The sequence below is a fragment of the Pseudophryne corroboree genome, chromosome 11 (assembly GCF_028390025.1).
Source record: "Pseudophryne corroboree isolate aPseCor3 chromosome 11, aPseCor3.hap2, whole genome shotgun sequence".
Lineage (NCBI taxonomy): Eukaryota > Metazoa > Chordata > Amphibia > Anura > Myobatrachidae > Pseudophryne > Pseudophryne corroboree.
This window is the reverse complement of record NC_086454.1, coordinates 155,775,635-155,799,555: the sequence shown is the minus strand read 5'-3', so window position 1 is coordinate 155,799,555 and position 23,921 is coordinate 155,775,635. Positions and strand designations below refer to the sequence as shown.

At 48.5% G+C, this 23,921-nt stretch overlaps 1 protein-coding gene across 2 annotated transcripts in view; it reads left to right on the top strand.

The window, feature by feature from the left end:
- NXF1 (nuclear RNA export factor 1) overlaps window positions 1-23,921 on the top strand; it is a 141,784-nt gene that overhangs the window by 48,623 nt on the left and 69,240 nt on the right. For both annotated transcript variants that reach the window (XM_063945003.1, XM_063945004.1), the window contains exons 3-9: window positions 5,731-5,875; window positions 6,289-6,372; window positions 6,567-6,671; window positions 6,859-6,936; window positions 7,071-7,140; window positions 7,218-7,306; window positions 7,563-7,670. In XM_063945003.1, coding sequence (XP_063801073.1) covers window positions 5,731-5,875; window positions 6,289-6,372; window positions 6,567-6,671; window positions 6,859-6,936; window positions 7,071-7,140; window positions 7,218-7,306; window positions 7,563-7,670 — 679 coding nt within the window. The remainder of the gene's footprint in view (window positions 1-5,730; window positions 5,876-6,288; window positions 6,373-6,566; window positions 6,672-6,858; window positions 6,937-7,070; window positions 7,141-7,217; window positions 7,307-7,562; window positions 7,671-23,921) is intronic.

Here is a 23,921-nt window from a genome sequence, read left to right as displayed (position 1 = left end):
GCCCGACCCAATGTAGCCACAAAGGTCTTGATGGGAAATGGGAGGATACGTGGGGGGGACTCAGCAAATTGGGACTGGAGGGCATGGCGAAGCTGAAGATATCTGAAAAAGTAGGAGTTGGGTAAATCAAACTCATCTTTCAGCTGCTGAAAGGATTTGAATACACTATCTAGGTAGAGTTGGGATATAGAAACCACTGATCTAGGGGCCCAAACCTCCCGTCCCTCAAGTGTATGTAGTTCAGGAAGCCAGTCAGAGTACCAAAGGGGGGTGTCTGGGTCCAGGTCGTCGTACCCCAAGAGAACTCTCAGGGCCTGCCATATCTTTAAGGCCTGGAAAATAATAGGGGGGAGAAATCGAGCCATGTTCCCACTTAGCAGCACCTGCAAAGGAGATAGGTGGGGGAAGTAGCAGCGAATAAATTCACAGTGTAAAGAATCAGCGCTAGAATCCTGCGCTCATATACTAATATGAGTCAGCTGAGCAGCGTAGTAATATATCTGAAAATTAGGCAGAGCCAGGCCGCCGTCAGAACGCTGCCTGGTAAGGGTATTCAACTGTATTCTGGGTCTCTTGTTGGCCCATATCAGTGAGGATAAAACGCTATTCAATTTCCTAAAAAATATTGGGAAGATATATACCGGGGACTGGAGAATAATATATAGAAGTTTAGGCAGTATAATCATTTTTATGAGATTGACCCTGCCAGAGACCGTCAGTGGAAGCCTACACCAAGTTTTGGATTTGCTGATGATCCACTGCAGGGTTGGGTCCAGATTCAAAGGGATATAATCAGAAGGGTCATTAGTTATTTGGATTCCAAGGTATTTAAATTGTGTTGTCCAACATAATGGCAGGGAGACTTTGGGAACAGTAGGAGGGGAGCCTATGACTGGCATAATGTATGATTTGGACCAGTTAATTCTAAGGCCCGAATGAGCTCCGAAGCTCTCTATCACCCGCAGCAAAATGGGCATTGACTTGGTGTAGTCTTGCAAAAACAACAACATGTCGTCTGCGTAAAGAGCTATTCTATCTTCCCGTGAGCCTGTACATATTCCTGTAATATCTAAATGCGATCTTACCAAACATGCCAAGGGCTCGATGGCCAAGGCGAACAGCGTGGGGGAGAGGGGGCAGCCCTGTCTAGTACCTCGGGAAAGCTGAAAGGACGGGGATACACATAGCCATTCACCAAGATCCTGGCACTCGGATGTTGGTACAGTAATTTAGTCCATCTAATAAAGTTGGGCCTGAAGCCCATACGTGCCATCACCTCCCATAAATAAGCCCATTCAATGCTGTCAAAAGCCTTGGCCGCGTCCAGCGAGACCACAGCCGAGTCAGAAGGGGAGTCATGTGGGAGTTGCAAAATGGTATTTAGTCTACGCAGGTTAATAGATGTGGACTTCCCTGGCATGAAGCCAGTCTGGTCCGAGTGAACGAGGGAGGTGATTACTGTGTTAAGCCGTACTGCCAATATCTTTGCCAGGATCTTAGCGTCATTGAATCAGGGAGATCAGCCTATAGGAGTCTGGAGACCTAGGGTCCTTATCGGGCTTTGGGATCACTATTATAATTGCCTCTGACATAGAGAGGGGGAGCTCGTTACTGGCAAATATATCCAAGTATAGGGCATGGAGTCTGGGCCCAAAAAAATCAATATGATTCTTGTAGACCTCGGAGGGAATCCCGTCAGACCCCGGAGCCTTGCCACTAGGGGACATGCCAATGGCCGCAGTCACCTCCTCGAGCGTCAAGGGCGCCTCCAGCTGTTCACAGGCCCCAGAGGAAAGTGCGGGCAACTCAATACCCCCCAGGTAATATGAGAGATCTAGAGTAGAGCACGTCAATTGTGAGCTATATATCTCAGAGTAATAGGATCTGAATAATTGCGCAATGTCTGGCGTGGTGTCAACAAAGGAGCCACCCCCACCATACATCTGGGCAATCGTAGACCCAGGACGATCATAGTGTATCAGGCGAGCCAGGAGTCCCCCCCGTCCTATCAGCCTGCATATAAATATTAGTAGCTTTAAAAAGGAGGGAGCGTGAGTTTTTATCGGACAGGTGGGCCATCCAAGCCGACTGAGCCACCAGCCAGCGTACTTTCGTCGCTGGGGCACCATCTAGCAAATATTGGGACTCTAGTCCCCTAGCATCGCTTTCAAGGGCCCGTTCTCTCTCCCTTGAGGACATTTTATGAGCCGCTATGCGTCTAATATAGGTACCTCTCAAAAACGCCTTAAATGAATCCCAAACTATCGTACCCGGGGCTGACCCTACGTTATCGTTAAAGTATCCCCCCCACTGAGTCTCCAGGTCACTACAGTCACCCAGTTGGGTCAGCCAAGAGGGGTGCAGCTTCCAGTAAGAGTGCCCCCTCTGACCCCCCACAGCAATGGTCATCAACATAGGGGAGTGATCAGAGACACCTCGAGCCTCATAGTGGATGTCAATGATCCCAGGGACAAGGGCAGGGGACACCAAAATCAGGTCAATCCTGGAGAAGGAGCCATGAGTACTGGAAAAACAGGAGAACTGACGGGTCGCAGGGTGACGGAGTCTCCACGGATCCACCCACTGCAAACTATCCAAGAAATCAGCAAACTTGGTAGGGCCACCACCCACCAGCGCAACATTCGGGGAGTGCCATCGGTCCAAGGATAAATCTAGGACATTATTGAAATCGCCCAAGCATATCACAGGGGTGGTAGGAGATGGAGCAACAAAAGAGGCAGCCTGCTGCAGTACGGCATATGAAAAAGGAGGGGGGACATACATCGCTAGAATATAATAGGGCTGAGAACTCAGTTTACATTCCATAAATACAAATCTTCCATACGGGTCAGTTTTGATCGATAACAATTCAAATTGCACTGATTTTTTAATCAGAATCGAGACACCCCTAGAGAAGGAAGAATGTGAGGCATGGTAAGCCCATCCCACCCAGGCCCGTCGTAATGACAATAACCTATTCCCCTCCAAGTGGGTCTCACTGAGGCATGCAATGTCCGGGTCATATTTTTTAATCATATTTAAAACCAAAGAGCGTTTGATTTTGTTATTCAGACCTCGGACATTCCATGCCAAAAATTTCAGGTTAATCATGACCCCATACAGACTATATGTGTCTCCCGGATAGACATCTCCCTAAAATATAACTGAGAATCAACATTAGCAATACCAGCATCACTTGACGTTTGTAAGCCCTGCGCAATAAGCCACAGCGTCTGAATCATTAAACATCCTTGTGTCAAAAAAAACTTAGGTAAGGAAAATAACAAACTAAAAAAAGAGAACCAAAACCAACAGCAAAGGGAGCCGCAACCGGCAGCTTCCCAATTATCCCTCCCCTCCCCGAACACCGGCATACTTTTATCCCAAACCAGCAACCTAAACTTCCAAGTGCTAAGAGAGGCCTAGATCAGGCCTGGCCAACCTGTGGCTCTCCAGATGTTGTGAAACTACACATCCCAGCATGCCCTGTCACAGTTATAGCTTTCCCTAATAGCAAAACTGTGGCAAAGCATGATGGGACTTGTAGTTTTGCAACAGCTGGAGAGCCACAGGTTGGCCAGGCCTGGCCTAGATTCCCAACTAAACCTCTAACCCTTCTCTAGTCAACACCACTTGGACGTAAAAGTCTTGAGCCACCAATGCAAAGGAGGGGGGCTCCCCGATTCATGATCGTTCCCTCCGGTAAATCAGGCCCCAGCTTCCGCATCTCAGGAGATCAGTCCGGAGCTAGCTGCCGAGCACCCGGTGCAAATCTGTCCAGCCATTGTGCCGCTTCTCTGGGGGAATTAAAAAACTTGGTCTCCCCATCCGCCACAACTCTGAGCCTTGAAGGAAACAGCATGGAATATGAGATGTTAAGGTCTCGCAGACGCCGTTTTATGGGAATAAACTGGGCTCGGTCCTTCTGGACGTCTGCGGCAAAATCCGGGAAGGCCGACACCCTAACTCCATTACGGACCAGCGGGCCCTTCGTACGACCTAGGCGGAGAACTGAGTCCCGGTCCTTATAATGTAGGAATTTGGCGATGAAGGTGCGAGGAGGGGCCCCAGGAGGTAGCGGCCGAGATGGTATCCTATGTGCATTTTCCACCGTAAATTGGGCAGTAAAGGACTCAGCGCCATACATCTCCTGAAGCCAAGATTCAAGGAAGTCCTCCGGCTGCGAGCCCTCTTCTCTTTCAGGCAGGCCTACAAATCGTACATTGTTCCTGCGCAGCCGTCCTTCCATATCTAAGAGCTTGGTCTGAAGGGAGGAAACCTGCTGGGTCACCGTGGATACGGACTGTTTCAGGGGGCCACACATAGCTTCCAGGTTGGAGACCCGTGTCTCCGCCTCACCCACTCTCTCACGAATACGCTGAACATCTTGTCTGAGTAAGGAGAGGTCGCACTGCACCTTTTCCATCTTATCGGAGAGACGCTGTTCACTGCCAGCTATAGCCTCCAGCACCTGTTGAATAGACGGCGCCTCTGCCATCTCTGGGGAACCGGCCGCTGACACAGAGGGGGGGTTCGAGTGGGTTGGAGAGGCTCCCTGGGAAGGAGCCAATGATACCCTGGGATTGGGTTGCCTGGCATATCTTTCTAGTTTGGCCGCGGCCGCACTCTGGCCGCCCTTAACCATATTGTGCAGGAGCAGTCACACCTACCCCAGGGCAGGGTTTTTAAAATAGAGTGTAGGTAGATGGCGGCAGCAGCAAGGACGTACACAATCGGTGGCAGGAAGCACCCGTGCCCGGTCCTTATGTCCAGAGTATCAATGGGTAGAAAATGCAGACTTGTGTAGCAGCAGCAATAATAATATGGACAGAAATATTGAAGAGGGAAAATCCTGCAGTTCCAGGAGGCAGGAGTAGGATATTGGTGCGTAACACACTGTAGGATATTAGTGCAGTACAGCAGCGTAGCCAGCTCCAATCTATATGTAGCCTCTCTGTGGTAGAATGGGAGAGCTGCGCAGCGTGAACACCTGACAGTGCTTCCAACACTATGCTGAGTTAATATAGGTAATATAGATAGTGAGAGGCTGATACTGGGTGAGAGCAGCAGACAGTAGGGTCTCAGAGATCATAAAACAGAGTGCAAGTCACTGGAGAATCTCATCAGGCAGCCCCTCAGATGTGCAGGCATGGGCAGCAGCCTCTGTAATCCACTCCTAAAATGGCCGCAGTGTCTCTTCCCCCTCCCCAGGAGTACCTGCCCAACGACCTATCTTCAGGGTCCCTGGTCCCAGCTCACGAGGCAGAGGAGAGAGGCTATCTCTCCCCCACAGTCTTCCGGCGGCGTTGGCATCAGCAGCAGCCCGCCGCTCGAGCTCCGGGTGTCCCGCGGCCGAGGCCGCCAAAATCGAGGCCGGGGATCCGGAGGAGTTGTAGGCTGCAGGGCCGGGCGGCGGTGATTGCCGCTTCTACGGGACCCGGAGACCACGGAGAGGTACGCCCGTCGGTGCCCAGCAGCACAGGGTGAGTATTTCAGCCGGGCAAAGCACCAGAGGGAGTCAGGATTTGTACAGGAGTTTAGGTAGCCGGGGAGCTCCCGAGACTTGCTGCCTACTCCTCAGCCGCCGTGGCCACAAGCTATGGAAAGTTTAAATGAAAAGCAGTGTTTCTTACGGGTTGTGATTCTAATTATATTGCTTTATAAACCGTAGAAACCTATACATTTTGTCATTTATATCTTATTTTCTTCTGTACAATCACCCACCTGCAGCACTCCTTATGGTCGTGGAGGGAGGAGAAGGGATGAGAGACAAGGAAGAGACAGAGGAAACTCTCATGGGAATGCACCCAGGGACAGTTCTCATCATGATAGAACAGATGCTAGAGATGAAAAAAGTGGCTGGTTCAAAGTCACGGTAAGTGAGCTGCTTCTCATAGATCCTTCTGTTTTCTTCCATACTCTGAAGGAAATCTGATAATGCACAGGAGTCCATAAATACCATTTATGGCAGAGGCTCTGTATCTACACACAATTTATTCTCTTTAGAAGCAAATACAGTAAATTTATATTTACATGTGGTTTAAAATCCATAATAAAACATCAGTGGAAATGTCTCATATTTTGTAATGGTGACGTAGAATTTCATTCTACGTGATGCTATGTGCCGTTCCGAACCATCATGAAGTTTCAGGGAAAACTTTCAATGTCTGTTAATGCCAAGTGATAAATAATGTGTGAGGCTGGTCCAATTACACTCCTGTTACAGAAAGGGATTGTGTTTGTTTTTTTTCAGTCAATTGTATTTTGTTTCTTGTGTACCATAATCAGATTCCACATGGGAAAAAGTATACTGAGGAGTGGCTGGTGGGCCTCTTGCGAAACGCCTCCCCCATACCATTTGCTCCTGTAGGGGTGAGTTGTTTTTTTTTTTCTTTTTCTTTTTTTAAAATCTATATTCACAGAAAAACAGTACTGCACTTGACAGTTCTATACCTTTTTTAATTTTGTTTATTTTCATTCTTTTAATATCGTGGTTTTTTTTTCTCTTCATGGTTTTATAGTGTGTGTGTGAAATATTTGTGGTTTTTATCTGTTCCTGCACATAGTATCATTGCGATCATACTCGGGCCCATTTCTACGTGGACGATTCTGCAGTGGCGAAAGCTTTAAAACACATTTCACGGACTATTACTGACAGAGAGAACTTTAAGGTATGACGTAATTTCACATCTCCTTCAGAGTAGAGCTGTTCTGGATAGAGGATTCTCCTTGTGCATCTTTGTGGTAGCCCAACCGCTTCTGGTTTTCCTTTTGTCTATAGAGTTTCTGAAACGCATAACGGAATTATACACTGGCTATTACTTCTATATATTTTAAGCCATACGCTCTGCTTTCCAGATTACTATTTTGACTCGTCCATGCCCACCGCCAGTCGTTACAAAGGATATGACTGATGAGGAAATTGAACATTTTAAGGTGTGTAATATAGTCTAGGCAGAGTTTACAAATACTTTCAGGCATTAGCCTTACGACTCTTGCTAATATTTCTATCCGCTTTTGTGTCCTCAAAACCATGGCTGCCCTTTGTGACTGTCCCTTTCACCCCACAGAATTGCATGCAGAAGAGATATGATGGAGCTCAGCAGGCTATGGACTTGAGCGCATTGCTTACAGATCCAGGTACATTTACAGACCTGTTTATCCATTAAACAACTGCAATATATTTTCTGTTATTTACCCCTGTGTTTCCATCATAGACCTGATTGCAAACAACATATATATCATTATGAACAGGAAGTCTTGTATGCAAAGTATGCTACAAATCATTGAAGAAAATGTACCAGAGGTGGGTATATATATTTTTTCTTTTTGTTTGTTAAATATTGCATCTCTGTATAGTAGCACTGCTGATTTGTGTGGTTGTAATACAGATTAGGTATTCCAGTGTAGCTCACACAAGGATCATTCTTTTAATCACTTCTACAGCGTGATTTTTAGGAGGAATTACAGTTGACCATTCCCATGATGTAATGATATAATTACTTGTATAGCCTCATGTGTTTTATATCTGACTGTAGTGTTATGTTTCACCATTTATTCAGTTGCTGTCCTTGGATCTCAGTAACAACAAAATCTATAAATTGGACTATATGTCAGAGATTCACCTGAAAGCCCCTAATCTGAAGATGCTCAACTTGTCTGGTAACATTGTGAGTCTTCTCTTCCATCCCTTTACCTTGTCTACTGATGTTGTGAGTCTTCTCAATTCTTCCTATAACTTGTCTTATGCCACCTGTCATCCTTTTAAGGGTAGTGAACACGACTTCCCTAGTTTATCCATTCCTTTAATAGGTTTATGTGAACGCAAAGACATTTCTCTGACGTCCTAGTGGATGCTGGGGACTCCGTCAGGACCATGGGGATATAGCGGCTCCGCAGGAGACAGGGCACAATAATAAAAGCTTTAGGATCAGGTGGTGTGCACTGGCTCCTCCCCCTATGACCCTCCTCCAAGCCTCAGTTAGATTTTTGTGCCCGACGAGAAGGGTGCAATCTAGGTGGCTCTCCTGAGCTGCTTAGAATAAAAGTTTAAGTTAGGTTTTTTATTTTCAGTGAGTCCTGCTGGCAACAGGCTCACTGCTACGAGGGACTTAGGGGAGAGAAGAAAACTCACCTGCGTGCAGGATGGATTTGCTTCTTAGGCTACTGGACACCATTAGCTCCAGAGGGAGTCGGAACACAGGTCTCACCCTGGGGTTCGTCCCGGAGCCGTGCCGCCGACCCCCCTTGCAGATGCCGAAGTTGAAGAGGTCCAGAGGTCTAGAAACAGGCGGCAGAAGACTTTCAGTCTTCATAAGGTAGCGCACAGCACTGCAGCTGTGCGCCATTGTTGTCAGCACACTTCACCAACAGTCACCAACTGTCACTGAGGGTGCAGGGCGCTGGGGGGGGCGCCCTGGGCAGCAATGTATAATACCTTTTTATGGCTAAAATACATCACATATAGCCCTTGAGGCTATATGGATGTATTTAACCCCTGCCAGATCTCACAAACTCCGGGAGAAGAGCCCGCCGAAAAGGGGGCGGGGCCTATTCTCCTCAGCACACGGCGCCATTTCCTGCTCAGCTCTGCTGTGAGGAAGGCTCCCAGGCTCTCCCCTGCACTGCACTACAGAAACAGGGTTGAAACAGAGAGGGGGGGCACTTATTTGGCGATATGATTACATATATAAAAATGCTATAAGGGAAAACACTTGTATAAGGGGTTGTCCCTGTATAATTATAGCGTTTTTGGTGTGTGCTGGCAAACTCTCCCTCTGTCTCCCCAAAGGGCTAGTGGGGTCCTGTCCTCTGTCAGAGCATTCCCTGTGTGTGTGCTGTGTGTCCATACGTGTGTGTCGACATGTAGGAGGACGATGTTGGTGAGGAGGCGGAGCAAATTGCCTGTATTGGTGATGTCACTCTCTAGGGAGTCGACACTGGAATGGATGGCTTATTTAGGAATTACGTGATAATGTCAACACGCTGTAAGGTCGGTTGACGACATGAGACGGCCGGCAAACAAATTAGTACCTGTCCAGGCGTCTCAGACACCGTCAGGGGCTTGTAAAAACGCCCATTTACCTCAGTCGGTCGACACAGACACGGACACTGACTCCAGTGTCGACGGTGAAGAAACAAACGTATTTTCCTTTAGGGCCACACGTTTCATGTTAAGGGCAATGAAGGAGGTGTTACATATTTCTGATACTACAAGTACCACAAATAAGGGTATTATGTAGGGTGTGAATAAACTACTTGTAGTTTTTCCTGAATCAGATAAATTAAATGGTGTGTGATGATACGTGGGTTTCCTCCGATAGAAAACTATTGGCGGTATACCCTTTCCCGCCAGAAGTTAGGGCGAGTTGGGAAACACACCTTAGGGTGAATAAGGCGCTCACACGCTTATAAAAACAAGTGGCGTTACCGTCTCCAGATACGGCAGCCCTCAAGGAGCCAGCTGATAGGAAGCTGAAAAATATCCTAAAAGTATATACACATATACTGGTGTTATACTACGACCAGCAATCGCCTCAGCCTGGATGTGCAGCGCTGAGGGGGCTTGGTCGGATTTCCTGACTGAAAATATTGATACCCTTGACAGGGACAAGATTTTATTGACTATAGAGCATTTTAAGGATGCATTTCTATATATGCGAGATGCGCAGAGGGATATTTGCATTCTGGCATCAAGAGTAAATGTGATGTCCATATCTGCCAGACGACAGTGGTCAGGTGATGCAGATTCCAGACGGCACATGGAAGTATTGCCGTATAAAGGGGCGGTCCATCGGACCTGGTGGCCATGGCAACAGCTGAAAAATCCACCTTTTGTTACCCCAAGTCACATCTCAGCAGAAAAGGACACAGTCTTTTCAGTCTCAGTCCTTTCGTCCCCATAAGGGCAGGCGGGCAAAAGGGCCAGTCATATCTGCCCAGGGGTAGAGGAAAGGGAAGAAGACTGCAGCAGGCAGCCCATTCCCAGGAACAGAAGCCCTCCACAGCTTCTGCCAAGTCCGCAGCATGACGCTGGGGCCGTACAAGCGGACTCAGGTGCGGTAGGGGGTCATCTCAAGAAGCCAGACGGCTAGGTGAGATCTGAAATATTTGAACACTTACATACAAGCGTTCAAATCAAGATGGAGTCACTCAGAGCAGTGATAGCGAACCAGGAAGAAGGGGACGATATGGTGTCACTGGATATCAGGGACGCTTACCTACATGTCCAAATTTGCCCTTCTCACCAAGGGTACCTCAGGTTCGTGGTACAGAACTGTCACTATCAGTTCAGACGCTGCCGTTTGGATTGTCCACGGCACCCCGGGTCTTTACCAAGGTAATGGCCGAAATGATGATTCTTCTTAAAAGAAATATGGACGCTTTCCTGATAAGGGCAAGGTCCAGAGAACAGTTGGAGGTCGGAGTAGCACTATCTTAAGTAGTTCTACGACAGCACGAGTGGATTCTAAATATTCCAAAATCGCAGTTTTTTCCGACGACACGTCTACTGTTCCTAGGGATGATTCTGGACACAGTCCAGAAAAGGATGTTTTCTCCCGGAGAAGAAAGCCAGGGAGTTATCCGAGCTAGTCAGGAACCTCCTAAAACCAGGAAAAGTATCAGTGCATCATTGCACAAGGATCCTGTGAAAAATGGTGGTTTCTTACAAAGCGATCCCATTCGGTAGATTTCACGCAAGAACCTTTACGTGGGATCTGCTGGAAAAATGGTCCGGATCGCATCTTCAGATGCATCAGCGGATAACCCTGTCTCCATTGACAAGGGTGTTTCTTCTGCGGTGGCTGCAGAGTGCTCATCTATGAAAGGGCCGCAGATTCGGCATTCAGGACTGGGTCCTGGTGACCACGGATGCCAGCCTGAGTGGCTGGGGAGCAGTCACACAAGGAAAAAATTTCCAGAGAGTGTGATCGAGTCTGGAGACTTCTCTCCACATAAATATACTGGAGCTAAGGGCAATTTACAATGCTCTAAGCTTAGCAAGACCTCTGCTTCAAGGTCAGCCGGTATTGATCCAGTGGGACAACATCACGGCAGTCGCCCACGTAAACAGACAGGGCGGCACAAGAAGCAGGAGGGAAATGGCAGAAACTGCAAGGATTCTTCGCTGGGCGAAAAATCATGTGATAACACTCTCAGCAGTGTTCATTCCGGGAGTGGAAAACTGGGAAGCAGACTTCCTCAGCAGGCATGACCTCCACCCGGGAGAGTGGGGACTTCATCGGGAAGTCTTCCACATGATTGTAAACCGTTGTGAAAAACCAAAGGTGGACATGATGGCGTCCCGCCTGAACAAAAAACTAGATATTGCGCCAGGTCAAGGGACCCTCAGGCAATAGCGGTGGACGCTCTGGTAACACTGTGGATGTACCAGTCAGAGTATGTGTTCCCTCCTATGCCTCTCATACAAAAAGTACTGAGAATCATAAGAGGGAGATGAGTAAGAATGATACTCGTGGTTCCGGATTGGCCAAGAAGGACTTGGTACCCGAAACTTCAAGAGATGTTCACGGAAGACCCGTGGCCTCTACCTTTAAGAAAGGTCCTGCTCCAGCAGGGGCCTTGTCTGTTCCAAGACTTACCGCGGCCGCGTTGACGGCATGGCGGTTGAACGCCGGATCCTGAAAGGGCATTCCAGATGAAGTCATCCCTACCCTGGTCGAAGACAGGAAGGATGTAACCGCAAAACATTTTCACCGCATTTGGCGAAGATAGAAGGCCCCTACAGAGGAATTCCAACTGGGTCGTTTCCTACATTTCCTGAAAACAGGACTGTCTATGGGCCTAAAATTAGGGTCCATTAAGGTTCAAATTTCGGCCCTGTCGAATTTCTTCCAGAAAGAACTGGCTTTAGTGCCTGACGTTCAGATGTTTGTAAAAGGGGTACTGCATATACAGCCTCCTTTTGTGCCCCAGTGGCACCTTGGGATCTCAATGTTGTTTTGAGTTTCCTAAAGTCACATTGGTTTGAACCACTCACCACTGTGGACTTAAAATATCTCACATGGAAGGTGACGATGCTATTAGCCCTGGCTTCAGCCAGGCGTGTGTCAGAATTGGCGGCTTTATCATATATAAAGCCCTTACTTAATTTTTCATTCTGACAGGGCAGAATTGAGGACTCGTCCTCAATTTCTCCTTAAGGTGTTTTCTGTTTTTCACATGAACCAACCTATTGTGGTACCTGCGGGTACTAGGGACTTGGAGGACTCCAAGTTACCAGACGTTGTCAGGGCCCTGAAAAATATGTTTCCAGGAAGGCTGGAGTCAGAAAATCTGACTCGCTGTTTAGCCTGTATGCACCCAACAAGATGGGTGCTCCTGCTTCTAAGCAGACGATTGCTCGCTGGATTTGTAATACAATTCAGTTTACACATTCTGTGGCAGGCCTGCCTCAGCCAAAATCGGTAAAAGCCCATTCCAAAAGGAAGGGGGCTCATCTTGGGCGACTGCCCGAGGGGTCTCGGCTTTACAACTTTGCCGAGCAGTTACTTGGTCAGGGGAAAACACGTTTGCTAAATTCTACAAATTTGATACCCTGGCTGAGGAGGACATGGAGTTCTCTCATTCGGTGCTGCAGGGTCATCCGCACTCTCCCGCCCGTTTGGGAGCTTTGGTATAATCCCCATGGTCCTGACGGAGTCCCCAGCATCCACTAGGACGTCAGAGAAAATAAGATTTTACTTACCGATAAATCTATTTCTCGTAGTCCGTAGTGGATGCTGGGCGCCCATCCCAAGTGCGGATTGTCTGCAATACTTGTACATAGTTATTGTTACAAAAATCGGGTTATTCTTGTTGTGAGCCATCTTTTCAGAGGCTCCTTCGTTGTTATCATACTGTTAACTGGGTTCAGATCACAGGTTGTACGGTGTGATTGGTGTGGCTGGTATGAGTCTTACCCGGGATTCAATATCCTTCCTTATTATGCACGCTCGTCCGGGCACAGTATCCTAACTGAGGCTTGGAGGAGGGTCATAGGGGGAGGAGCCAGTGCACACCACCTGATCCTAAAGCTTTTATTATTGTGCCCTGTCTCCTGCGGAGCCGCTATATCCCCATGGTCCTGACGGAGTCCCCAGCATCCACTACGGACTACGAGAAATAGATTTATCGGTAAGTAAAATCTTATTTTTATTTAAGTGAAAATGGTCAAAAAAGACCCATATAGGGAGGCATTTAAGATAAAATATAATACAAGAGAAATGAGGAGGACGACCAAGATCTCTGAGTATATTTACTAAGCTGGTCCTTTGGTCGAGGGGTTTAAGATGGCAATTATTTTGTTTTATATTCTTATTTTAAATCCTGCAGCCAGAGCCATTGATTAGTTTAGTGAACATACCCAATCATTTAAGGATCATCTACTTTTACGAAGATAGAAAATATTAGAACTTGATGAATAATGTACTATAATTGTATCTGAGATAATAGCAAGATTCTTTTTGACTAAACTGATAGCGATTATGTATATATTATATATCTCTGTGTGTGTGTGTATGTATGTGTGTATATATATGTATATATATATATATATATATATATATATATATATATATATATATATATACTGACATCCTAGTGGATGCTGGGGACTCCGTAAGGACCATGGGGAATAGACAGGCTCCGCAGGAGACTGGGCACTCTATAGAAAGTTTTAGGACTATCTGGTGTGCACTGGCTCCTCCCCCTATGACCCTCCTCCAAGCCTCAGTTAGATTTCTGTGCCCGGCTGAGCTGGATGCACACTAGGGGCTCTCCTGAGCTCCTAGAAGAAAGTATAGTTTAGGTTTTTTATTTTCAGTGAGACCTGCTGGCAACAGGCTCACTGCAACGAGGGACTAAGGGGAGAAGAAGCGAACCTACCTAAGTGGTGGTAGCTTGGGCTTCTTAGGCTACTGGACACCATTAGCTCCAGAGGGATCGAACACAGGACCCGACCTCGTCGTCCGTTCCCGGAGCCGCGCCGCCGTCCCCCTTACAGAGCCAGAAACAAGAAGGTGGTCCGGAAAATCGGCGGCTGAAGACTTCTGTCTTCTCCAAGGTAGCGCACAGCACTGCAGCTGTGCGCCATTGCTCCTCATGCACACCACACACTGCGGTCACTGATGGGTGCAGGGCGCTGGGGGGGGGGCGCCCTGAGCAGCAATAGTAACACCTTGGCTGGCAAAACTAACACCATATATAGCCCCAGAGGCTATATAGGTGTATATTAACCCCTGCCAGAAACGATAAAATAGCGGGAGAAAGCCCGCCGAAAAAGGGGCGGAGCCAACTCCCTCAGCACACTGGCGCCATTTTTCTCCGCTGGAAGGAAGCTCCCTGGCTCTCCCCTGCAGTCCTGCACTACAGAAAGGGTAAAAAAGAGAGGGGGGGCACAATTTAGGCGCAGTATATATATATATATATATATATATATATATGTGTTATAGGCAGCTATAGGGGAAAACACTGTATAGTGATATCCCTGTGTTATATAGCGCCCTGGTGTGTGCCGGCATACTCTCCCTCTGTCTCCCCAAAGGGCTTTGTGGGGTCCTGTCCTCTGTAAGAGCATTCCCTGTGTGTCTGCTGTGTGTCGGTACTGCTGTGTCGACATGTATGATGAGGATAATGATGTGGAGGCGGAGCAAATGCCTGTGAATGGGATGTCATCCCCTGCGGGGTCGACACCAGTGTGGATGGACTTATGGAAGGAATTACGTGACAGTGTCAGCTCCTTACATAAAAGGTTTGACGACATAGGACAGCCGGCTACTCAGCTTGTGCCTGTCCAAGCGTCTCAAATGTCATCAGGGGCTATAAAACGCCCGCTACCTCAGATGACAGATACAGATGTCGACACGGATACCGACTCCAGTGTCGACGATGATGAGACGAGTGTACCCTCCAATAGAACCACCCGTTCTATGATTGAGGCTATGAAAAATGTATTACACATTTCTGATAATACCCTTTTTTGTGGTACCTGGGGTATCATGTTTGGTGAGAAAAAACTACCAGTAGTTTTTCCTGCATCTGACGAATTAAATGAGGTGTGTAAGGAAGCGTGGACTTCCCCAGATAAGAAATTGATAATTTCTAAACGGTTAATGGCTGCGTACCCTTTCCCGCCAGAGGATAGGTCACGCTGGGAAACACCCCCTAGGGTAGATAAAGCGCTGACACGCTTATCAAAGAAGGTGGCACTACCGTCTCCGGATACGGCCGCCCTAAAAGAACCTGCTGATAGAAAGCAGGAAAGTACCCTAAAAGCTATATACAAACACACTGGCATTATATTGAGACCCGCTATTGCATCAGCTTGGATGTGCAGTGCTGCTGCTGCGTGGTCAGACTCCCTGTCGGAAAACATTGATACCATGGATAGGGACAATATTTTGCTAACGATTGACCATATAAAAGACGCGGTCTTATACATGCGTGATGCACAGAGGGATATTTGCCGGCTGGCATCAAAAATAAGCGCTATTTCCATTGCCGCCAGACGGGGGTTATGGACTAGGCAATGGTCAGGAGATGCCGACTCCAAGCGGCACATGGAAGTTTTACCCTATAAAGGGGTGGAACTTTTTGGGGAAGGTCTTTCAGACCTCGTTTCCACAGCTACTGCTGGGAAATCGACTTTTTTGCCACAGGCTACCCCACAGCAAAAGAAAGCACCGTATTATCAGGTACAGTCCTTTCGGCCCCAGAAAAATAAGCGGGCTAGAGGCTCATCCTTTCTGCCGAGGGGCAGAGGAAGGGGGAAAAAGCTGCAGCACACAGCTAATTCCCAGGAGCAGAAGTCCTCCCCTGCGTCCGGTAAGTCCACAGCATGACGCTGGGGCTGCTCAGGCGGAATCGGGAACGGTGGGGGCACGTCTCAGGTTTTTCAGCACACAGTGGGCTCTCTCACAAGTGGATCCCTGGGTCCTTCAAGTAGTATCTCAGGGGTACAGGCTGGAATTTGAGACGTCTCCCCCCCCCGCCGTTTCCTAAAATCTGCCTTGCCGGCAACTCCCTCTGCCAGGAAGGCTATTCAAAAACTGTATTCACAGAAAGTGATCGTCAAGGTACCCCCTCCTTCAGCAAGGAAAGGGTTACTACTCCACAATGTTTGTGGTACCGAACCGGACGGTTCGGTGAGACCCATCTTAAATTTAAAAGCCTTGAACACTTATATCAAAAGGTTCAAGTTCAAGATGGAATCGCTCAGGGCGGTTATTGCGAGCCTGGAGGAGGGGGATTACATGGTATCCCTGGACATCAAGGATGCGTACCTGCATGTCCCCATTTACCCTCCGCACCAGGAGTACCTCAGATTTGTGGTACAGGACTGTCACTATCCGTTCCAGACGCTGCCGTTTGGGTTATCCACGGCACCGAGGGTCTTTACCAAGGTAATGGCCGAAATGATGATACTCCTTCGCAAGAAGGGAGTTTTAATTATCCCGTACTTGGACGATCTCCTGATAAAGGCGAGGTCCAAAGAACAGTTGATAGTGGGGGTGGCACTTTCTCAGGAAGTGCTACAACACCACGGCTGGATTCTAAACATTCCAAAGTCACAGCTGGTCCCGACGACACGTCTTCTGTTCCTGGGAATGATTCTGGACACAGACCAGAAAAGAGTGTTTCTTCCACTGGAAAAAGCCGAGTAATTGTCATCTCTGGTCAGAGACATCCTAAAACCAGGAAAAGTGTCGGTACATCAATGCACACGAGTCCTGGGAAAAATGGTAGCTTCGTACGAAGCAATTCCATTCGGAAGGTTCCACGCAAGGACGTTCCAGTGGGACCTGTTGGACAAATGGTCCGGGTCCCATCTCCAGATGCAACAGCGGATAACCCTATCGGCCAGAACCAGGGTGTCGCTGCTGTGGTGGCTGCAGAGGGCTCATCTACTAGAGGGCCGCAGATTCGGAATACAGGACTGGGTCCTGGTGACCACGGATGCCAGCCTTCGGGGCTGGGGGGCAGTCACAAAGGGAAGAAATTTCCAAGGACTGTGGTCAAATCAGGAGATTTCTCTTCACATAAATATCCTGGAGCTAAGGGCCATTTACAATGCCCTAAGCCAGGCAAGACCCCTGCTTCAAAACCAGCCGGTACTGATCCAGTCAGACAACATCACGGCGGTCGCCCATGTAAACAGACAGGGCGGCACGAGAAGCAGGATGGCGATGGCAGAAGCCACAAGGATTCTCAGATGGGCAGAGAATCATGTGTTGGCACTGACGGCAGTGTTCATTCCGGGAGTGGACAACTGGGAAGCAGACTTCCTCAGCAGGCACAACCTCCACCCGGGAGAATGGGGACTTCATCCAGAAGTCTTCCAAATGCTGGTCAACCGGTAGGAAAAACCACAGGTAGACATGATGGCGTCCCGCCTCAACAAGAAGTTGAAAAGAGATTGCGCCCGGTCAAGAGACCCTCAGGCGATAGCGGTGGACGCTCTAGTGACACCATGGGTGTACCAGTCGGTTTATGTGTTTCCTCCTCTACCTCTCATACCCAAGGTACTGAGAATAATAAGAAGGCGAGGAGTGAAAACCATACTCGTGGTTCCGGATTGGCCAAGAAGAGCTTGGTACCCGGAACTTCAAGAGATGCTTACAGAGGACCCTTGGCCTCTGCCGCTCAGACAAGACCTGCTGCAGCACTGACCCTGTCTGTTCCAAGACTTACCGCGGCTGCGTTTGACGGCATGGCGGTTGAACACCGGATCCTGAAGGAAAAGGGTATTCCGGAGGAAGTCATCCCTACCCTGATCAAAGCCAGGAAGGATGTCACCGCAAGACATTATCACCGCATTTGGCGAAAATATGTTGCTTGGTGTGAGGCCATGAAGGCCCCGACGGAGGAATTTCAACTGGGTCGATTCCTGCACTTCCTGCAAGCAGGGGTGACGTTGGGCCTCAAATTGGGGTCCATAAAGGTCCAGATTTCGGCTCTGTCGATTTTCTTCCAAAAAGAACTGGCTTCACTGCCTGAAGTTCAGACTTTTGTCAAAGGAGTACTTCATATTCAGCCTCCTTTTGTGCCCCCAGTGGCACCTTGGGATCTCAATGTGGTTTTGGCATTCCTTAAAATAAGAATTTACTTACCGATAATTCTATTTCTCGGAGTCCGTAGTGGATGCTGGGGTTCCTGAAAGGACCATGGGGAATAGCGGCTCCGCAGGAGACAGGGCACAAAAGTAAAGCTTTTACAGGTCAGGTGGTGTGTACTGGCTCCTCCCCCTATGACCCTCCTCCAGACTCCAGTTAGGTACTGTGCCCGGACGAGCGTACACAATAAGGGAGGATTTTGAATCCCGGGTAAGACTCATACCAGCCACACCAATCACACCGTACAACTTGTGATCTAAACCCAGTTAACAGTATGATAACAGAGGAGCCTCTGAAAGATGGCTTCCTAAACAATAACCCGAATTAGTTAACAATAACTATGTACAAGTATTGCAGATAATCCGCACTTGGGATGGGCGCCCAGCATCCACTACGGACTCCGAGAAATAGAATTATCGGTAAGTAAATTCTTATTTTCTCTATCGTCCTAAGTGGATGCTGGGGTTCCTGAAAGGACCATGGGGATTATACCAAAGCTCCCAAACGGGCGGGAGAGTGCGGATGACTCTGCAGCACCGAATGAGAGAACTCCAGGTCCTCCTTTGCCAGGGTATCAAATTTGTAAAAATTTACAAACGTGTTCTCCCCTGACCACGTAGCTGCTCGGCAGAGTTGTAATGCCGAGACCCCTCGGGCAGCCGCCCAAGATGAGCCCACCTTCCTTGCGGAATGGGCCTTAACAGATTTAGGCTGTGGCAGGCCTGCCACAGAATGTACAAGTTGAATTTTGTTACAAATCCAACGAGCAATCGACTGCTTAGAAGCAGGTGCACCCAACTTGTTGGGTGCATACAGTATAAACAGCGAGTCAGATTTTCTGACTCCAGCCGTCCTTTAAATGTATATTTTTAAGGCTCTGACAACGTCCAACAACTTGGAGTCCTTCAAGTCGTCTGTAGCCGCAGGCACTACAATAGGCTGGTTCAGGTGAAACGCTGATACCACCTTAGGGAGAAAATGCGGACGCGTCCGCAGCTCTGCCCTATGTCGAATGGAAAATTAAATAAGGGCTTTTATAAAACAAAGCCGCCAGTTCAGATACTCTCCCGGCCGAAGCCAGGGCCAGTAACATAGTCACTTTCCATGTGAGATATTTCAAATCCACATTCTTTAGTGGTTCAAACCAATTGGATTTGAGGAAATCTAAAACTACATTTAGATCCCACGGTGCCACCTTAGGCACCACAGGAGGCTGTATATGCAGTACTCCTTTGATAAAAATCTGGACCTCAGGGACTGAGGCCAATTCTTTTTGGAAGAATATTGATAGGGCCGAAATTTGAACCTTAATAGATCCCAATTTGAGACCCATAGACAATCCTGATTGCAGGAAATGTAGGAAAACGACCCAGTTGAAATTCCTCCATCGGAGCACTCCGCTGCTCGCACCACGCAACATATTTTCGCCAAATACGGCGATAATGCTTCGCGGTGACTTCCTTCCTTGCCTTTATCAAGGTAGGAATGACTTCTTCTGGAATGCCTTTTCCTTTTAGGATCTGGCATTCAAACGCCATGCCGTCAAACGCAGCCGCGGTAAGTCTTGAAAAAAAACAAGGACCCTGCTGAAGCAGGTCCCTTCTCAGAAGTAGAGGCCACGGATCGTCCGTGACCATCTCTTGAAGTTCCGGGTACCAAGTCCTTCTTGGCCAATCCGGAGCCACTAGTCTTACTCCTCTTTGCCGTATAATCCTCAATACCTTTGGTATGAGAGGCAGAGGAGGAAACACATATACCGACTGGTACACCCAAGGTGTTACCAGCGCGTCCACAGCTATTGCCTGCGGATCTCTTGACCTGGCGCAATACCTGTCCAGTGTTTTGTTGAGGCGAGACGCCATCATGTCCACCATTGGTTTTACCCAACGGTTTAATAGCATGTGGAAAACTTCTGGATGAAGTCCCCACTCTCCCGGGTGAAGGTCGTGTCTGCTGAGGAAGTCTGCTTCCCAGTTGTCCACGCCCGGGATGAATACTGCTGACAGTGCTATCACGTGATTCTCCGCCCAGCGAAGGATCCTGGCAGCTTCTGCCATTGCCCTCCTGCTTCTTGTGCCGCCCTGTCTGTTTACATGGGCGACTGCCGTGATGTTGTCCGACTGGATCAACACCGGTCTTCCTTGAAGCAGAGGTTCCGCCTGGCTTAGAGCATTGTAGATTGCTCTTAGTTCCAGAATGCTTATGTGAAGAGACTTTTTCAGGCTCGACCACACTCCCTGGAAATTTCTTCCCTGTGTGACTGCTCCCCAGCCTCTCAGGCTGGCATCCGTGGTCACCAGGATCCAATCCTGCATGCCGAATCTGCGGCCCTCCAATAGATGAGCCTCCTGCAACCACCACAGAAGGGATACCCTTGTCCTCGGCGACAGGGTTATCCGCAGGTGCATCTGAAGATGCGACCCTGACCATTTGTCCAACAGATCCCTTTGCATGGAATCTGCCGAAAGGGATTGCTTCGTAAGAAGCTACCATTTTTTCCCAGGACTCTTGTGCATTGATGTACAGACACCTTTCCTGGTTTTAGGAGGTTCCTGACCAGGTCAGATAACTCCTTGGCTTTTTCTTCGGGAAGAAAAACCTTTTTCTGAACTGTGTCCAGAATCATCCCCAGGAACAGCAGACGAGTTGTCGGCATTAATTGGGATTTTGGAATATTCAGAATCCATCCGTGCTGCTTTAGCACCTCTTGAGATAGTGCTAAACCCATCTCTAGCTGTTCTCTGGACCTTGCCCTTATTAGGAGATCGTCCAAGTATGGGATAATTAATACGCCTTTTCTTCGAAGAAGAAATTTTATCTCGGCCATTACCTTTGTAAAGACCCGAGGTGCCGTGGACAAACCAAACGGCAGCGTCTGAAACTGATAGTGACAGTTTTGTACAACGAACCTGAGGTACCCCTGGTGTGAGGGGTAATTGGAACGTGGAGATACGCATCCTTGATGTCCAAGGATACCATAAAGTCCCCTTCTTCCAGGTTCGCTATCACTGCTCTGAGTGACTCCATCTTGAACTTGAACTTCTTTATGTACAGGTTCAAGGACTTCAGATTTAGAATAGGCCTTACCGAGCCATCCGGCTTCGGTACCACAAAAAGAGTGGAATAATACCCCTTCCCTTGTTGTAGAAGAGGTACCTTGACTATCACCTGCTGAGAATACAGCTTGTGAATGGCTTCCAAAACCGTCTCCCTTTCTGAGGGGGACGTTGGTAAAGCAGACTTCAGGAAACGGCGAGGTGGCTCTGTCTCTAATTTCAACCTGTACCCCTGAGATATTATCTGCAGGATCCAGGGATTTACCTGCGAGTGAGCCCACTGCGCGCTGTAATTCTTGAGACGACCGCCTACCGCCCCCGAGTCCGCTTGCGAAGCCCCAGCGTCATGCTGAGGCTTTTGTAGAAGCCGGGGAGGGCTTCTGTTCCTGGGAAGGAGCTGCCTGTTGCTGTCTCTTCCCTCGTCCTCTGCCTCGTGGCAGATATGAATAGCCTTTTGCTCTCTTATTTTTAAAGGAACGAAAGGGCTGCGGTTGAAAGGTCGGTGCCTTTTTCTGTTGGGGAGTGACTTGAGGTAGAAAGGTGGATTTCCCGGCCGTAGCCGTGGCCACCAAATCCGATAGACCGACCCCAAATAACTCCTCTACGCATCGCCTGTCCACTGTCGTGTCCATAAAGCTCTTCTGGCCGAAATGGACATAGCACTTACCCGTGATGCCAGTGTGCAGATATCTCTCTGTGCATCACGCATATAAAGAAATGCATCCTTTATTTGTTCTAACGACAGTAAAATATTGTCCCTGTCCAGGGTATCAATATTTTCGATCAGGGACTCTGACCAAACTACCCCAGCACTGCACATCCAGGCAGTCGCAATAGCTGGTCGTAGTATAACACCTGCATGTGTGTATATACCTTTTTGGATATTTTCCATCCTCCTATCTGATGGATCTTTAAGTGCGGCCGTCTCAGGAGAGGGTAACGCCACTTGTTTTGATAAGCGTGTTAGCGCTTTGTCCACCCTAGGAGGTGTTTCCCAGCGCTCCCTAACCTCTGGCGGGAAAGGGTATAAAGCCAATAACTTCTTTGAAATTAGCAGTTTTTTATCGGGGCACCCCACGCTTCATCACACACGTCATTTAATTTTTCTGATTCGGTAAAAACTACTGGTAGTTTTTTCACACCCCACATAATACCCTGTTTAGTGGTACCTGTAGTATCAGCTAAATGTAACATCTCCTTTATTGCCAAAATCATATAACGTGTGGCCCTACTGGAAAATACGGTTGATTCGTCACCTTCACCACCGGAATCAGTGCCTGTGTCTGGGTCTGTGTCGACCGACTGAGGCAAGGGGCGTTTTACAGCCCCTGACGGTGTTTGAGGCGCCTGGACAGGCACTAATTGAGTGTCCGGCCGCCTCATGTCGGCAAACGACTGCTTAAGCGAGTTGACGCTATCCCGTAATTCCACAAATAAAGGCATCCATTCTGGTGTCGACCCCCTAGGAGGTGACATCCTCATATTTGGCAATTGCTCCGCCTCCACACCAATAACGTCCTCATACATGTCGACACACACGTACCGACACACAGCAGACACACAGGGAATGCTCTATACGAAGACAGGACCCACTAGCCCTTTGGGGAGACAGAGGGAGAGTCTGCCAGCACACACCAAAAAGCGCTATATATGACAGGGATAGCCTTATGATTAAGTGCTCCCTTATAGCTGCTTTTATATTAATATATTGCCATTTATTTTGCCCCCCCTCTCTGTTATACCCTGTTTCTGTAGTGCAGTGCAGGGGAGAGACCTGGGAGCCTTCCTGACCAGCGGAGCTGTGACAGAAAATGGCGCCGTGTGCTGAGGAGATAGGCCCCGCCCCTTTTTCGGCGGGCTCGTCTCCCGCTATTTAGTACATTTAGGCAGGGGTAAATATCTCCATATAGCCTCTGGGGCTATATGTGAGGTATTTTTAGCCTTTTTAAAGGTTTTCATTTGCCTCCCAGGGCGCCCCCCCCCCAGCGCCCTGCACCCTCAGTGACTGCCGTGTGAAGTGTGCTGAGAGGAAAATGGCGCACAGCTGCAGTGCTGTGCGCTACCTTAAGAAGACTGCAGGAGTCTTCAGCCGCCGATTCTGGACCTCTTCTTGCTTCAGCATCTGTGAGGGGGCCGGCGGCGTGGCTCCGGTGACCATCCAGGCTGTACCTGTGATCGTCCCTCTGGAGCTTCATGTCCAGTAGCCAAGAAGCCAATCCATCCTGCACGCAGGTGAGTTCACTTCTTCTCCCCTCTGTCCCTCGTTGCAGTGATCCTGTTGCCAGCAGGAATCACTGTAAAATAAAAAACCTAAGCTAAACTCTCTAAGCAGCTCTTTATGAGAGCCACCTAGAATTGCACCCTTCTCGGCCGGGCACAAAAATCTAACTGGAGTCTGGAGGAGGGTCATAGGGGGAGGAGCCAGTACACACCACCTGACCTGTAAAAGCTTTACTTTTGTGCCCTGTCTCCTGCGGAGCCGCTATTCCCCATGGTCCTTTCAGGAACCCCAGCATCCACTTAGGACGATAGAGAAATCACATTGGTTCGAACCACTTAAGACTGTGGATTTAAAATATCTCACGTGGAAAGTGGTCATGCTGTTGGCCCTGGCGTCGGCCAGGCGGGTTTCAGAATTGGCGGCTTTGTCTTGTAAAAGCCCTTATCTGATTTTCCATATGGATAGGGCAGAATTGAGGACTCGTCCTCAGTTTCTCCCAAAGGTGGTCTCAGTTTTTTACTTGAACCAACC